This window comes from Myotis brandtii, unplaced genomic scaffold (genome assembly GCF_000412655.1).
Source record: "Myotis brandtii unplaced genomic scaffold, ASM41265v1 scaffold190, whole genome shotgun sequence".
Classification (NCBI taxonomy): domain Eukaryota; kingdom Metazoa; phylum Chordata; class Mammalia; order Chiroptera; family Vespertilionidae; genus Myotis; species Myotis brandtii.
In genome coordinates, this window is record NW_005357076.1 from 3,241,693 (window position 1) to 3,259,065 (window position 17,373).

At 42.5% G+C, this 17,373-nt stretch overlaps 2 protein-coding genes across 2 annotated transcripts in view; one reads left to right on the forward strand and one right to left on the reverse strand.

Moving 5' to 3' along the window:
* Window positions 1-1,260, forward strand: part of COMTD1 (catechol-O-methyltransferase domain containing 1) — a 1,669-nt gene extending 409 nt beyond the window's left edge. The window contains exons 3-7 of the mRNA XM_014538352.1: window positions 1-46; window positions 125-179; window positions 451-584; window positions 813-908; window positions 1,109-1,260. Of these exons, the coding sequence (XP_014393838.1) occupies window positions 1-46; window positions 125-179; window positions 451-584; window positions 813-908; window positions 1,109-1,165 (388 nt within the window). The 3' untranslated portion in view covers window positions 1,166-1,260. The remainder of the gene's footprint in view (window positions 47-124; window positions 180-450; window positions 585-812; window positions 909-1,108) is intronic.
* Window positions 1,261-3,868: 2,608 nt separating this feature from the next.
* On the reverse strand, window positions 3,869-17,335 carry VDAC2 (voltage-dependent anion channel 2). The gene is made up of 9 exons (XM_005864647.2): window positions 17,229-17,335; window positions 15,884-15,952; window positions 15,056-15,105; window positions 10,824-10,976; window positions 10,676-10,728; window positions 9,260-9,487; window positions 8,332-8,482; window positions 5,704-5,761; window positions 3,869-4,423 (listed from the first exon to the last, which is right to left on the reverse strand). The coding sequence occupies exons 1-9, from the start codon at window positions 17,257-17,259 to the stop codon at window positions 4,332-4,334; spliced, it is 885 nt and encodes a 294-aa protein (XP_005864709.1). The 5' UTR covers window positions 17,260-17,335; the 3' UTR covers window positions 3,869-4,331.
* Window positions 17,336-17,373: the final 38 nt, after the last annotated feature.

Consider the following 17,373-nt stretch of genomic DNA (forward strand, 5'->3'; position numbering starts at 1 on the left):
GGTGAACCCGGGGCCCCCGGAGCTGGGGCGGCCCCTATGGCGGAAGGTGAGTGTCCCTCTCAGGTCCCCGGAGCCCAGTACCGGCAGAAAGGACCCGCTGGCCCTGACCCCCCTCCATCCGCAGGCTGAAGAGGAACACAAGATTGACCTTCGGTTGAAGCCCGCCCTGGAAACCCTGGGTGAGCACCGCTGTGAAAGGGCCTTGGCGCCATTTCCCAAATAGGGCCATCGGGTGCCAGCTAGTGACCAGGCCCTCCGGACGGGCCTGGGGCAATGCCAGCCCCGCTGCCCAGCCTCGGTGCGCGGCCACATGCAGGGTGGCGATGCTGGCGTCCTCGAGGCCGGAGTCCCCGAGGGGTCACAGCAGCAGAACTGGCCCGGGCAGGGCTCCGGCCACTGGGACTGCGGACTCAGCCACCTTGCCTTCCCCCCTCCCCCCTCCACCGCAAGATGAGCTCCTGGACGCGGGCGAAGCTGGCACCTTCGACGTAGCCGTGGTGGACGCCGACAAGGAGAACTGCACCCTCTACTACGAGCGGTGCCTGCAGCTGCTGCGCCCCGGAGGCATCCTCGCTGTCGTCAGTGTAAGGATGAGACTCGGGGGACACTCGGGCTGGGAGTCTCTTTCCCGTGGTCCCCTCCCTGGGCCCCGCCCCAAAGCCCCGCCCAGTGCTCAGGTAAGCCCCGCCCTCGAGGTATTCAAGCCGAGTCCCCAGGCCTTTCCAGGCTCTCGAGTCTCCAGCTCGCGCCCCGCCTCCTGCTCGGGTCCCTCCCCCGGAAGCCCCGCCCCGTGACGCCCCGCCCCTCCGCAGGTCCTGTGGCGGGGGCAAGTGTTGCAACCCCAACCGCAAGACTTGGAAACGCAGTGCGTCCGAAACCTGAACGAGCGCATCCTGCGCGACGCCCGGGTGCACATCAGCCTCCTGCCCCTGGGCGACGGCCTCACCTTAGCCTTCAAAATCTAAGGCTGCCCCTAGCCACGGCCTCGATGGAGGGGACCTGGGAATCCCAGCCATCGACCCCGTTTTAAATCTGTCAATAAAGTGGGTAAGACTTGGAAACGCAGTGCGTCCGAAACCTGAACGAGCGCATCCTGCGCGACGCCCGGGTGCACATCAGCCTCCTGCCCCTGGGCGACGGCCTCACCTTAGCCTTCAAAATCTAAGGCTGCCCCTAGCCACGGCCTCGATGGAGGGGACCTGGGAATCCCAGCCATCGACCCCGTTTTAAATCTGTCAATAAAGTGGGTCCTAGACACAACCTTCTGAGCTTCCACTGAAGTGGGGTAGGAAGGGAAGGCCCAGCACAGCCGGCTTCTTGAGCTCGGGGGAGCCTTCAGGTTAGTTCACCTCCCGGGCAGTCCTGACGGCCCAGGCACCGGAGCCTCCAGCTGACTAGAGCCTGGGCGGTACAAGTCTTAATTGACCTGCCCACATGCCATTAGATAGAGGACCCTGCTCCTCAGGTCCGCCTCTACTTCCAGGCTCAGGGCTAGATGGGTGCAGCCACCTTGGTCTCCCCGACACCTTCCTAGGAAGGATAGTGACTGAGGTTCAATCCCAGTGCAGCTGGGACCAGTGGGGAACCGTATCTGGGATCTGACAACGGGCCTTGCAGGGGAGGTGAGGCCAGTGCAGCCAGCCACTTGCCCATGTTTTGCCATGTCAGCTCGGCCTCACCTCTGCAAACCAGGCCATTTGGCTTAGACAAGAGGACTTAGAGGTTAGGGACTGGGTGGGATCACTGGCCAGAGGTGTGAAGCAGACCAGCCTGTATGTACGGCAACTTTTAACAAGTGCCCAGAGGAAGACAGGCTTTGCAGCACCAGCACCTCTGAGCAGGAGGTGGCAAGGGAGCCTGGTGATTTTCTTGTTTAAACCTTCCCAAATCCTGTAGGATGTCCAAGCCACAGATGAAGGCACGTTCAGCTAGTAAGTGTTCTTTTCACTAGTAAACACTGCCTCAGCCTAGAATACAATTAGGTTTTGCTACAACCTGGTTAGGCCAGGATGGTGGGAGCACTGGAGGAGGCTAGAAGCCACAGGAGCCCACAGGTGGCAGCTTTCATAATCCTACAGGTCCTGTAATATACCTTGTGTTTCAGACAACTCTCAGCCCCCTAGCTATAAACCCATCCTCTCTCCCACTCATAGGTGCACATAGGTGGATAGGTCTAATTTTCTGTACATAGACCGTTGACAAACCGGTAACTCATTTGTGCCACACTTCACAACATATGCTTGCACCCCAGTCCAGAGTATTGGATCAGGTGAACAGCCTCAGCATGAGGGAGGGCCACCTGTCAGCTAAGGGGCAACAGGCCATCCAGGGGCTGCAGGTGTTGCCAGGCCCAGTAACCTAGTTTCTCCCCGCCCACCCGACCACCACCAGCAGTTTGAGACTTTCCTGGTCTACTTCATACCTTTTTTTAAAAAAATGTATTTTATTGATTTTTTACAGAGAGGAAGGGAGAGGGATAGAGTTAGAAACATCGATGAGAGAGAAACATCGATCAGCTGCCTCCTGCACACCCCTCACTGGGGATGTGCCCGCAACCAAGGTACATGCCCTTGACGGGAATCGAACCTGGGAGGACCTTTCAGTCTACAGGCCTATGCTCTATCCACTGAGCCAAACCGGTTAGGGCACTTCATACCTTTTTTTAAAATCTTTATTTTTTATTGATTTCAGAGAGAAAGGGAGAGGGAGAGAAACATCAATGACGAAAGAGAATCATTAATAGGCTGCCTCCTACACACCCCCCTACTAGGGATCAAGCCTGCAACCCGGGCATATGCCCTGACCAGGAATCAAACTGTAACCTCCTTGGTTCATAGGTCAACGCTCAACCAGAGCCACGCTGGCCGGGCTGCTTCATACGTATGTGTCCCAAAAGCACAAGAGGTGCTTTCACAGTTCTTCCTTACGTAGCAATAGGTCCTGACTCAAATAAATTGGCTCAAATTCCAGCTTTCTGCCATTAAGTCATGTGTGTCTGATTCATGTGGGCCATTCTAGTCAGTCCCTTAGGACAAACAGTGAGACCAGAAGGAGTCTTTGTGCCCCAGTACACCTGTGAGGGGGGTTTAACTTAGGCTTCTAATTCCTCATCACATTCTTCTTAACCAGGACATTTTCAGCAACAATCACTTTTTGGGTAATGAGTCTCAAAGCACTCTATTTTATCTGTTCTTTATCTGTACTTCAGGTCTGTATAATGAATTTGTTGAACAAATCTCCCCTTCTCTAACCTGTGTACCCACCCTTCAAAAAACTTTTTACCTACTTTTCCAACCAAAATTACCTATTAGTTTCTATTATGCAGCACAAGTCCAGATGAAGGCCATGGGCCACATAGACTGAAGATGTTGCCTCTGGTCCCAAACTCAGGCCCAAGCTTTCCAGTCAGGAAAATGAGTAATGACCTCTCACTGGGCCTATATACTCCTCTCACCGTCCCTCTGGATCCGGATACTGTCTACACCTTATTTCATTTCCCTACACCTAGTCTCATCCCACCTAACTAGGGCCTGGTTCATTATCCATAGCAATAGCTCACAGGGGTAAGGTGTGTGTATAAAACTTCTAACACTACCCTTCATCACTTCCTCTCCAACGCCTCCTGGGGTTAACAATGATCCAATGTAATTCTGCACAAACTTACAAGCTGAAGATGTAAAAGGCATGTATCCTCTTACTTTATTGTGACCTAAAAAGCTCAGGGAGTTACTCTAGGGACACACAGAGTTTGTGGCACAGGTTTTGGTAAAGAGCAAAATGCTCACTGGAAAAAATAATTATTAGCTAACCAGGGAGATTTAACCCTAGCTAGCAAATTTTTAACTCTGCAAATACTTGGAGTCATTAATTACGTATAGTTATTTTATTCATAATTTGTCATATTTTAGGATACCAAAAGTTATTCTAATAGTTGAATTTAACAAGAAAAATTTAACCTCATCTTAAATCCGCTGATCCATTTAATTCAATGGCAATATTCAATGTTAAAAGGAACATAAAAACAACATGCACACAATTGTACAGTTTTCATAAAGGTCTATTTCATTATTGGTGGGTAGCGCATTTAACAGTTAAATACATTAAATAATGTATAGGTGACTGCAGGACTGCCGCATTGGTAACTAGATAACCAATTCAACTAGAAACCAGCTAACAAGTAACTGTCTACATACATATTTAAAACACAGCTCTTGTTTAGCTCATCCTGTTTTGATCACCTTCTTGGAGGGAGAAAAGCCTGCTGGTCACACTGGAAATATATTAAGGCCAAATCTTCTGATATCCATTCCCAGAGGTTGCTTTCAGCTGGATTAAGCCTCCAACTCCAGGGCAAGCCCCAGTTTGTGGCCACCAGCATTAATGCTCTTCCCATCTACCAGAGCAGACAGCGTAAGCTTCACACCTGTAAACAGAAGCAGACAACCAGGACGTGCATGAAACACCTCATGAGAATCTAGTCTTCTTTACTATGCCATAGCCTGCCTATCACTTTTCCTCAGCCTGTCAGATGACCTGTTAGTGCTAGCCACCAGAGGGCATTTGTGAATACCTGAGCTGGCAGAGAGAATTCTGTTGGCACCATCCCAGGTAAGGTATCAAGTCACAGAACATAAAAATGTTAATTATAAAGTACAAAGTGCTCTAGAAAATGCAATAATGTTCAACATACTATCAGACTAAAGAAAATCATAATTGAATCCTAGAAAGGAAAAACTACAATAAACATTTTGGGAACAAGTGGGGAAATCTGAATAGACTACAGTACATACCAAATATTATTGTTAACTTTCTTAGCTGTGAGAATGGTATTGTAGTTATAAAGAAAAATGTCTTACACAGATATGCACACCAGGGCTGACGTGTCTACAGAGCTATAAAACATACATTTAAATAATTCATAAGGGCATGTGAAAAAAAAAAGGACTATATATACAGACATGGAAAGATAAAATAAATATGGTGAATGTTGATAACGGGCATATGGGTGTTCATGGTACCATTCTTTTCTTTTAGGTTTCAAAATTGTCAAAAATAATAGTGAGTGGAAAGCCCTATTTAGAGGAGACAGAAGCTCCTAGTGCCCTAGAACCTTACTACCCAAATGGTGGTTCAAGAACCAGGGACACTGGCATCACTTAAAAGCTTATTAGAAAAACAGAACTCCTCAGAGCTGTAAGAACAGCATTTGCATTTTAATAAGATCCCCCAGGTGATTCATGCACACACTAAAGTTTGAGAAGTAATGCTTGAGAGAATACAGCAAGGCTCAAAATACGATGTAAAATAAATTAGATTATAGAGACCGAACAACCAAAGCAATGAGTGAACTTTGATTGAAGAAATAAAAATTACTATAAGACATTTCAGGTACAAGTGAGGAAAATGACTAGAGAATGGATAATAATATGGCATCACTGAAAACGGTACTGAATTATGCAAACAGGAGGATGTTCTCACTCTGAGGAGATATGCTGAAGCATTTAGGGAAGCGTCATGATAGCTGCAGCTTCCAAACAGCCCAGCAAAAAAAAAAGAGGAAATACAAAACTTTGGCCAAAAGTAAACATGTGTTCATTGTACTCGTTTGTCAATTTTGTGTGATTGAAAGGTTTGTAAAATAAGAAATGAAAACTAACTTTTATAACACTATCAGAAAAACCCTACTTTATCAAGAATACTTACCAGGCCGCAGAGTCTGAGTGTAGCCCACTCCAATTAAACTAGAGTTGTTGACTTTTGCCTAAAATAAAATGCAAACACTATTAAGAAAAACTTTTGAAAGGAGACAAAACCCCTACATGTTTCCCTATCAAGCAATTATAGTGTTCAGCCTTTTTACTCACATAATAAAATGTAATTAGTTATTAAGCCAAACAAAAACCAGGTGACACTTAATTCTTGTCCATTAAACTCAAAGTCAAATTGCCAGTCGGACACAGCACTCACCTTATCTACTGGAATGTGTCTACAGACCCCAAATTGTCCATATAGCACAAGAGCCTAAGCATTCTCATAAGAATCATCCTTGTTGAGTCTAATCTAGCAAAAATAAACCACATCAAAATGCGGTAAATGGAAGTCCACTGGGCTCACTAGCTATATGACATAGTCTCAAAGTGTGGGATGTGAAGTTTAAATTTATAACTTTGACACGGCACTTTCAAAAGTCATCCTAAAGAATCAAAACCATCGATGTCCAAAATCTCCAAATGCTAAGTACTTCCTCTAAGAATACGACTAACTAAATCCTTTACCTCACATTCTCATTAATACTTGAGTCTTGGATTAACTAGACTGTGTGAGAAGACGTACCAATGAAGCATCATTACCAATCCAGGTCCCTGCCCACCTTGCACAATTCATTATTTTAGGATTTAGTCACACACCTTCAAGGGCTGAAAGGAACCCTGGAGAACAAGACACAGTAAGAAGTAGCTGCATCCTCTCCCACTAATATCATTAAGCCATCTCTGGGCCTAGGAACGCTATGGTAAAAGATAACAAACAGCCTCTGAGTTCAAAACAGACTTAGAAATGATTTGATGTCTGCACTCTTTTACAAAGTGTAACATCAAACTAGCCCAGTCCAAGCCCAGCTGGTGTGGCTCAGTGGTTGAATGTTTACCTATGAACCAGGAAGTCATGGTTCAATTCCTGGTCAGGGCACAAGTCAGGGTTACAGACTTGATCCCCAGTTAGGGGGCATGCAGAAGGCAGCTGATAATTATTCTCTCATCATTGATATTTCTATCTCTCTCCTTCTCCTTTCCTCTCTGAAATCAATAAAATTACCCCCCCCCCCCAAAAAAACCACAGCCCAATCTAGAGACAGAAATGATGTAACTATACAGGCAGCAGTCACATAAACTGCACTTATATTCTGTTGACACAACAGCCAAGTTCTCATGAGCCACCAACAACCATGTGAGTTGTCTCAGAAAGAAATGGGCCACCAGTGACTATCTTGTGCCCAACAAATTTAAGAGCCTCAGAAATCAGATTCAAGTTCCTACTACTTTAGAGTCAACCATGAAACTGTGATGCAGCATTAAGCAATACTTCGTTCGGGTGATGCCTGACTGGGGCAACAGCAGCACTACTTAGGTGGGAAATGGTAGATACATTTTCAAATAGAATCTCCAGGAATCACTCAATGGCACACAGGCCCCCAATTCCCTTCCCATTTCAGACTATAAGAGAGCTGCATCTTTTGCTGGCATTAAATCTGTGGTGGTGCCATAGGCATATGCCTGAAGAGAGTAACAATGGAGCTATCACAGAGTAGTGTGCTGTGTGAATCCTGCTACAGTGCAGTTAGAAACATGGGGAAAATCAATGAACCACTGCCTTGCCAATGGGAAAGCATTCTGGGTCCTTCTCATTCTCTCTGATTTCAACTGTGCTAAAATAAAACAAGAATGGGGCTAAAACTTAACTGCCTAAATTATTACAACGTTGTCTTCAGAAATGAAGATTACTTTATGTAACAAATAATTCTCATGAAAGGTTTAACTTTCTTTCATTCCCAGGACATTGGGTACAGGCAGTCCCTGGCCTGTAAACAACTGATAGAGGAGCAGCTGCTGATCTGCCTGAAATTGGAGCCAGCCCCTCTACGCCCTGAGATGCTGCACTCCCTCCTACTCCAACCCACTGTGACTGAAGGAAGAAAGAGCCTAAGGACAGGATGAGGGTGGCCATCCGACCCAGTTAAACTGGGATGAGGGGGGAGTCCTTGGGATGCAGAACTTTCAGTGATAAAACTAGGATAGGCCCAGGCAAAGCAGAATGACCTTGCTGGTCACCCTAGACAGGAAGGAAATCAAGACATGCAGTCCTATCCTGGCTCTACTCCTCCCTTCCACCCCTTCTTAGTACTGGTTTAAGTCCTTTCTCCGAGTATTGGTTTCTTCAACTACAAAATGGCATATATACTACTGAACACTGAGATCAAATCTGAAGATATTTTGCAAAGAATAAAAAGATAAAGTCAGAGTATCGATTGACATATATACTCCCCAGCAGGAATGAGAACTACCCAGGACCCAAAACACTGGCTTCCCTGGGCTTAGACAGCCTTGGGGCTCAGGGTTACTAGTTACATGGTTTTGAGGATTACTGTGGCCTAGATTATCAAATTTCTAACACAGTCTCCATAAAAAAGCAGTATTCAAAGTCCTCAGCCCAATCTGTGTGTAAACTGGGGATACTGTGAACCACAGTTCACATTCTCAACATAATTCAATAGACCCAAAGATTAATTTCCATAATCAAAAAACCCATATATTCTAAGCCCATACTAGTACTTACAGAAATGGAAGCAGTGGGATCCAACTGATATTTAGCTGCAATGCCAAAGCGAGTGCAGTTGGTACCTGAAGTCCACGCAAGGTTTACTGAAGTGTCAAGATCTTCACATACTTTCTGATAAATTGAGCCTCCAAATTCTGTCCCATCATTGCTATAAGATATTTTAAATTAATAAATCTAGAACAGACAATGTAATGTCTAAGACACTAGGTTGATATTGTAGTAGCATTACATTTAAATAAAAGCCATTGCTCACATGGGTCTCTAGTGTTCCACTGAAAATTTTCCTTTTAAAAGGTCTTTTCCCAACCTATGTCCAAAAACAAGGATTGGTCAAATAAATCCAGTGGAATTACCAATCATGTTGTAGAATACATAATGCTATAGGGAAATGATCAAAATATATTAAGTATTAAGAAGAAAAAGGGTTATAAAACAACAGCCTTTTCAGTATGTATTTTATGTATACACATACTGGTATAAAAAGGTAAAACATTAACAATTAACAAAGATTACATACCTACATGATAGGATTATGGGAAACTTTGGTTTTCTTCTTTGTATTATTACTTACCAATGCATTATTTTGTTATAAGGGAGAAAATTATTTTTCAGTCCTTTTGACATATACATCTAATGTGGGTTAGGTAAAAACACCATACATTTCAGATAATCCTATCAAATCAGCACCTCACATACCATGGACAAATAAGCCAAATAAATGCACTAGTAGAATCTGGCAATGTCTTAGCCTCTTCTAACATTTTTAACTATTCACTTTTGATAGGCACCCTAGAAATGCCCAAGGATGACATCTTTATATGCTAAAAAATCTTTTAGGTTTGACCTAGGTTAATAAGAAATGACAGAAGACATCAATGTCATCCTGAGATCTTACATCATAAAATCCCACACAAAAAATACTCACACATTAGTGTGTAGCTGGAAGTCCCCAGTCCTATAGCCCACTGCAAAGTTATTCCTTGTAAGCTTTGATTTGGCACTGTCAAAGGTCATCTGGTATCCAGCAAGCCAGCCCTCGTAACCAAAGACAGCTGAACCATGGATTGCAGGTCCAGCAAAATCAAAGTCAGTATCACATCCAAGGTTTATCCATTCCCTCTTGTAAGAAGACTTGATTTTACCACTTTTCTTTCTGGAAAAAGAACAAACTGACTTAAAACAGATGCCAGCGGGAAAGATTTACATAACTTCTGCATAGAGTGGTTAAGACAGACTAGGTAAACTGCAGTATAACTGGAATAAAAAAAGTAGCAGGATAGTCATATAAGAGGCAAAATATATATATGTGTGTGTGGGTGTGTGTTGTCTTGAAGGGTGTTTGCTTGTTTCTGTCCTGAAAGAGTTGCATTTAATACCAGTCTCTGCAGATGACACCCATCAGGATCTCCAATACTCAAATTGATATCATTAGAACTGGTTTAGAAGAATGATGCAGAAAGGATATTCAAGTAGAATCTGCCATGCGTTTCGTGATTATTTCTGGTATTACATTTTTCACCGTTGGTGAGCTGATGGCCACTTTATGAAAGATGCCAGGAGTCAGGAAATCACCACCACCCAACTAGAATTATCAGGGTTTCATTAGCAAGGATCAAATCGATGCCTTAGTAATGGAAAACCAACAGACACCACCTCAGTATGATCTTCTATTAAAACTGGACATCTAGCCCCACCATTGTGGCTCAGTGATTGAGCATCAACCTATGAACCTGGAGATCACGGTTCAATTCCTAGTCAGGGCACATGCCTAGGTTGTGGACTCCATCCCAGTAAGGGAGGGGGGGTGTGTGTGTGTGCAGGAGGCAGCCAATCAATGATTCTCTCTCATCATTGATATTTCTCTCACGCTCTCCCTTCCTCTCTGAAATAAATAAAAACACAAGAAAAACAAAAAAAAAACAGGACATCTTTGGGCCTTTTTAAAGTCTCTTGAGTGTTTTTTAATAAAAACAAATTCTGCCTTTAAAAAATAATAAAATAAAAATTAAAAATATATATAGCTCACGAATTAAAAGACAAAGGCAAACATGGGATAACTAGACTGCCACCACCACAGGAAGACTACTTTGCATAACTGACAATCCATCACAAAAGTATATTCGAAACACGTTAATTACCTAAGTTACTACCACAATGAAAACAGGCAGATAGTTGAAGGCAAGCCAATGATGGCAACCATAGTGATCATGCTCCAAAGGCAGAAACAGAAATTTGCCACAAGGGGTCTGGGTAAGCTATCAAACAGTAAATATGCATCGTTCCTAAATATACAGAAGAGGAATGCTTTTGAATTTAAAGCAGATAAAATGCCCATGCTTACCCTGTGTTTGGTGAAAAGGTGGTATCAAATGTCAGTTTCAAACCTTGACAAATCTATTTTGAAAGAAAAAGAATGTTTGCAGCTTTATTTCCTTTTTTAAATACAAAAATAAAATAATTAATATTAAAACACGTTTTCAAAATGTTACCTGGTCTTCAATTGCGATTTCTGTTCCCAGAGTGTTATCAGTGTTCCATTTCTCTGTGAAAGTCAGACCATACTCACACCATTTATATTTGGTCTCCAAGGTCCCAGTAACTTTACCAGTGTCTGTATTAGATGAACCAGATGTTGAGAATTCCTATTAAGACAATAAATAACTTCATGAACTTTCTCATAAGCATTTAAGAATCCACTCACTACCTTACACTTACACACACACACACACACACACACAGAAAGAGAGAGACCACTGAAACACTTACTAGCTTCACTAATCCTTTTTTTCTAGCTTGCCAAATATTCCTACCTTCTACTACTCAGTATACACAGAGTGAAAAATTAGCCTGTAAATTAATAACTGCTACCTTACTTACAGCTGACATTTCCAACCAATGATAAGTTAACCTGAATCTAATTCTCAAATGAACAAACTCTACACCTTTCAAGGAAACTTCTAAGGTGATTTTATTTGGGATTCAAAAATCAGTGCGGGAGGCATGTGGGGGAGGAGAGAGAATGTTTTGGCACTATATCCAGTATATTTGATATTGAATAAAAAAACTAAATAAGCCACTATGGTTATCACAGATCCCATCATTATAATAAAAATTTATAACAGATATTGTATTTATTACAAATTGTTTCCTGGAAGTCCTTTAAAGGAAAGTATCCCACTGTAGGAATTCACACACTGAATAAATGATTTTTTTCTAAATTCTTAGTAATCCCAATATTTTGTTTCTGTGAGATAAAAAGGATCTTCACCAGGTTTCATGCCTTTCCAACCATCTTTCACATTCTCATTAAAAAGGGAGCCCTTGCCAGTTTAGTTCAGTGGATAGAGCGTCAGCCTACGGACTGAAAGGTCCCAGAGGTTCGATTCCATGTACCTCAGATGCAGACTCAATCCCCAGCCCTGCTCGGGCTCGTGTGGGAGGCAACCAGTTGATATGTCTCACATTGATGTTTCTCTCTGTCTCTCCCCCTCCCTTCCACTCTCTCTAAAAGAGAAAGCCTTAGCTGGTTTGGCTCAGTGATAGAGCTGATAGAGTGTCAGCCTGCAGAATAAAGGGTCCTGGGTTCGATTCTGGTCAAGGGTACAAACCGGGGCTGTGGGCTCGTTCCCCAGTACGGGGCGTGCAAGAGGCAGCCAATCAATGATTCTCTGTCATTATTGATGTTTCCATGTCTCTCTCTCTCCCTTCCTCTCTGAAATCAGTAAAAAACAAAACAAACAAACAAACAAAAAACAAAATCGACAAAAAGCCCTAGCCGGTTTGGCTCAATGTATAGATCATCAGCTTGTGGACCGATGAGTCCTGGGTTCGATTCCGGCCAAAAGCATGTACTTTGGTCACAGGCTCCTCCCCAGCCCAGGCCCTGGTCCTGGTCCGGGCGCATGCAGGAGGCAACCAATCGATGTGTTTCTCTCACAATGATATTTCTCTCTGTCTTTCCCTCTCTCTTCCACTCTCTAAAAATCAATAGAAAATATCTTCAGGTGAGGATTAACCAAAAAAAAGGGGGGGGGGGCAGGGGAAAGGATTTATAGATTTGCTCTACAACTGGTTTATATCATGCATAATATAAACTCTATTATGAACAATAGGTGATATCAGAAGAAATCTAATACAGGAATTAATTTGAAGTACATTATATAATCTTATGTTTATAGCAAATGTAAATAATTTGCAAATCCCTAACTGCACACCAACTAAAAAGGAAGGCATAATATGGAGGAGGGTTTATCTGAGATTTTAAATCTGCCACAGATAACCCAGAAATCTAGTAATGTTTCAGAGCTCAGTATGTAGGCAGGCAATTGAAATCTTCCAAGATAAAATATTTTAAAAAGCCCTCTGAGGATACTGACTCACAGTTTGTCTGATAATAATGGCTTTGGCCATTGGAAAGCCACTTCTAAAAAAGACAGCTCATCTGAACTAAGAAGAGAAGTTCAACCTGAAATTGTGATACCTGCAGAGGAAACATAAAAAACTGTGCAGTGGGAGAAACATTTGCCTAAATTGCTCTGCAGTAAAATAGACTCAAAAGCCTTGGGTCTTGTACACAATCTCCTGAAATTAAATGTCTTCATAAACAGGAATTTCAAGTCAAAGCTTGGTACTCAATGTCCATACTAAAAAACACTGGTAAGTTAGCAAAGAACACTGGCTGTAAAATTAGGAGGCCCAGCATGCATTTGTTGTCACTAAATGAAACACTGAGGAAGACATTTAACTCTTCTGGGACTCAGCTTCCTCAGTCCTATCTAAAGAGCTAATATGCTAATTAGACCAAACAGCTAGACGACCTTCCTGATGATGAAGCCCAAAGCCAGGGCTGCGAGGGCCAAGCCCCTTGCACGAATTTCGTGCATCGGCCAATAGTTACAATATAATCCTCTGGAGGATTAAACTGAACTAACACTGTGAAAACTTTGCATTTTCACATGCTCTACACAAAAGGAAAGCATTATTAAAACTATATGGAGCAAGTTCTTGTAGCAGGTACCTGAAATGGGGAATGTGTATGAGTAGCTATTTTTACTCCTGAGTGACAATGATTAATGATTCTTGAGGCCCCACCCACTACCATCCATCAATCCATAGATTAAGAGCTCAAGACACAAAACCAAGAGCACACTGTGGAACCAAAACTGGGCCAGATGTGACACCACTGGCGAGCTTAGACCCTTCACTTCACCAGATATTTAGGCTTCTACCTTCTGGGGTGGCCTGGATATTTCTGCAGTTCAGGTGAGAAAACAGAACCAGCCATTAATGGGACTTGTTTGGAGCCAAGTACATAGTACAAGATCAGTACCATACTTGTTGAATTATATACAGTAAATGGAAACAGAAACATACTACAGTATACTGTATATAATCCAGCTCCTTTATATTCATGATCTTAAACCTAATTTCATAAAACTTTCCTTAACCCTGTCCACAGTAAGCCCTTCCTTTCCAACAAAGAGTTTCATATATCAAATAATCTAGTACTAGATATACTTCTCTAATTGTTCCCAAGTTTAAAGTTTATTGTTTCTTTAAAAAGCAAATAGGCTTTTAAACACAAAGACTGTCTTTACTTTTTTTTTTTTTTTTGAGGAGGCCTTTTGTGTTTCAACAAATAGGCAGCAAGTGTTTATAAGAGGTTAAGAGTGGAAAACCAAGAAAATAAACCCTAAGTCATTGCTCTGAAACAGGTTATCTTAAACAAATAAGTCACGGAACCACACTGAATACTCAGGCTTCCTTTCAAACCAAAGAAACCAATTGACAGACATGACAAATATAAAACTCCAGAAACTCAAGTCTAGGCATTAAGAAACTATAACACAGTTCATTTCAAAACCAGCTACATGAACTAAGATAATTAATACGTACACCAAGAATTCATCAAAATGACCAATAATTTCAATATGCACACTATACCCCATCCCCCAAACAATCTCAAAACTAACTTTAGAGGGAGGGGAAAAAAAATTACACAAAATTTTACCTTTCTCCCTTTGAGGGAATTTGTTAGGCAGAATCAAGACATCAAGTACCAAAATATTAACCTCTTTAAAAATATTCAAATCAAGCCTGGCCAGCCAGTGTGTTCAGTGGGTGAACATCAAGGTCATTGTTAAATTCCCGGTCAGGGTACATGCCTGGGTTGTGGGCTGGATCTCCAGGTAGGGGGTGTGCAGGAGGCAGCCGATCAATGATTCTCTCTCATCACTGATGTTTCTATCTCTCCCTCTCCCTTCCTCTCTGAAATCAATAAAAATATGTATATTTTTTAAATATTCAAATCAAGATTCTCTGCATTCATAAAATACATGTGAAAATATCCCCAAAGGAGAGAATTAGTACACTCAATTTAAGTCACTGAATACTTTTATGCCCAGAATTAATGCTTTTAATAGGTATTGAAAGAAGGGTTATGAAAATGCATAACAGGTTCCTGGTCTTCAAGCTTGTAATCTTACTGCATAGAGTCCCACATGGCCAGTGTCAGTATTTACTGAGTTCCTTGTGCATACAAAGCAGTATCGCAAAAGACCACATGAAAAAAGGCCAAAGCCAAAATAAATCCCTTTAAAAACAATTAACTTCTGCCTTTCCTTTACAATAAAATGGGTAGACATTTTTGTTTGGAATATTTTATGGGTACAAAATTATATAAAGGCTCATCAGAACTTAGATTTGGATATCTAGCACTCACCACGCCACTGCATGACTTTGTTTTCACGTCCAGTTTCACCAACCCAAAACCTTAAAGTAGAGAGCAAATTATAACAATAGTTGACTATACATTAAAAAAGGAATCAAGAATTCACATATTGGGAGGGATAAAAATATATGTTGAAACACAACACTTCAGGAAAAATTTTAAATTATTCTATGTAAACTGACATGTAAAGAACAGAACATCTCTGCATCTTTGCCTAGTGTTTTGGTGTATTATCTGGCACCAAGAAAAAAAAAAAGTTTTCAAACCATTTTAAAACCTAAAATGAGAATCAATTCAAATCTCAGAATAGCCAATAGTTTTATTACAATAAACATTTAGAACTTTTATGGCAAAGGGGTTATCTCCCCCTTGGGACTAATAATCTAAATAACTGGGGGGATAATCTAAAGTAGAAAGGGGGGAGGAGGGTTGTGGAATCAAATCTTTAAGAGAAAAAAAAACACACACAACACAAATTCACTTAACAAATTCCCTTGAAAAAGTCCAAAACAGTAATATATAATAACAAGAATAACTCTAGTCAACCAAGGTTTAAACTACATCTGAAAGAAATGAAAACACAGCTGTTTTTTTCTTAAAGGTAAAATCCTTGAACTATAGTTTGAAAATATTGATGGAAATTGGGGTGGAGGGGGATGTGGACTGTTACAGAATTATTTTAACAGAAATTTTATCTAAAATGTATCCAAAGAATAATTAATGCAGCAAGATATTACAATTTGTAGAAATTAATAATTTCACTAAGCAATCCAAACACACATTTTCACCTCCAATTAAAAAACAATTTTAAGTTCTTACCAAATCCTTTGTTGAAAATATCTCTGGCAGCTTTCCCAAGGTCAGCATATGATGGAGGAATACACATTGCTGGTGGAAGAAAACATTAGTGTTAATGTTTCTGTTCTCCACTTCTGTCCAAGAACTAGATTATGACCCACTGCTATCTTTAAATTCAAACAGTCCAATAAAGAAATACAGAAAATAAATTGAAGCAGTCCAATTTGTTGATGTGGGGTTTTTTTTGAGTTAGACCAACAGCTTTATTAAAACACTAAAACAAAGACAAAATAAATTAAGTAGATAAATAAAAAGAGGACAGCGAAGTCTCCCTACTCCCTCGATCCTAGCGGCCGGCCTCAGGCCCGGGCCTCCGGGAGTCCTGCGGCAGGAGAGTGTTGATGTGTGTTTGACACCACCAGAAGTTACAATAAACTACCCTATAGCTCTATAAAAGAGGAATCTCCAACAAAGGCTTATTTCTAAAATGGATAACCACAGTCAGTGACTATACCAAATTGGGAAATTCCTTCCGAAAGAAACAGAGACTTTCTATTCCTAAATTTGCAGTGCCTACAGCCTCCCCTCCTAGGACAGGACCAGTACAATCAAACACATATACATATACATCTATCCTTACGGATGTACCTGCCAAAACTCACTGCAATGGGCTGATTTATTTAACCAAAAACCTAAGATAAGGTCCTCTCCTCCACGAGTCCCTTAATATCCTCACCGAGATCCAAACATTCTGGAGTGGGGAGAGGAAGGTACCTAATACTTTGGGAATTTAAAAACTGAACTTAGAAATAATACAGCCGTCGATGTTCCAGTCAAAACTGTCTACAACTAAGTATTAAATGGCATTTTAAACACATTAATGTGATACTCCTCGGCCAGCGCCACGCGATTTAAGGGCAGGCAACGGGAGCGAACACCGGCTCATTCATTCTACAAGGGGCGCCCACGCCCTTAGGAGCACGTGTGATGACCTTGTGCTCTCGCAGGGAGTTACTACTTCCTCTAGAAAAGTGACTGATCCGGTCCCCCCAAAAACCCAATCCCACAATTAATAACTTTTTGCCTTTGAGTTCGTCAAAGGCACACCACCCCAAAACTGCAGGTGAATGCAGCCACACACCGGCTCCCCTGGCCTAGACCCTTTATCCGAAACCCAGCAGCCCTGCCCCTCCTCCGCGGAGCCGGGGGTCTGGGCCCGTGGAGTGGCTACCGCTAAGGGCGAGTTCCCAAGGCCCCGGAGAAACGGGGGGCGGGGGGGACGGAGGAGGAGTTGCGGTTATCTGGTCCGCAGGCTTCGGCTCCCAGAACCCACCGCCCCAGCCCGCGGAGAGCCCGCTCTACGTACGCCGCGCGCAGCTCTGTCCGTAGGTCGCCATGGCGAGGCCGCGGGAAGAGGTGGTCTGCGGAAGGACAAGAAGTGCAGTCAGCGGGAGTAACAAGGGGGCGGAGGGGCCAGAGGGGCTCAGACCGAGAGGGGCCGCGGGGCCGTG

Excerpts from the sequence above, each read along its gene's own strand:
- VDAC2 (XM_005864647.2), bottom strand. The coding sequence starts at position 17,259 with ATGGCGACCTACGGACAGAGCTGCGCGCGGC. Across the intron at positions 15,953-17,228 it reads CGGACAGAGCTGCGCGCGGC|CAATGTGTATTCCTCCATCA; the intron begins GTACGTAGAGCG and ends TTCTTCCACCAG. Across the intron at positions 15,106-15,883 it reads TATTTTCAACAAAGGATTTG|GTTTTGGGTTGGTGAAACTG; the intron begins GTAAGAACTTAA and ends CTCTACTTTAAG.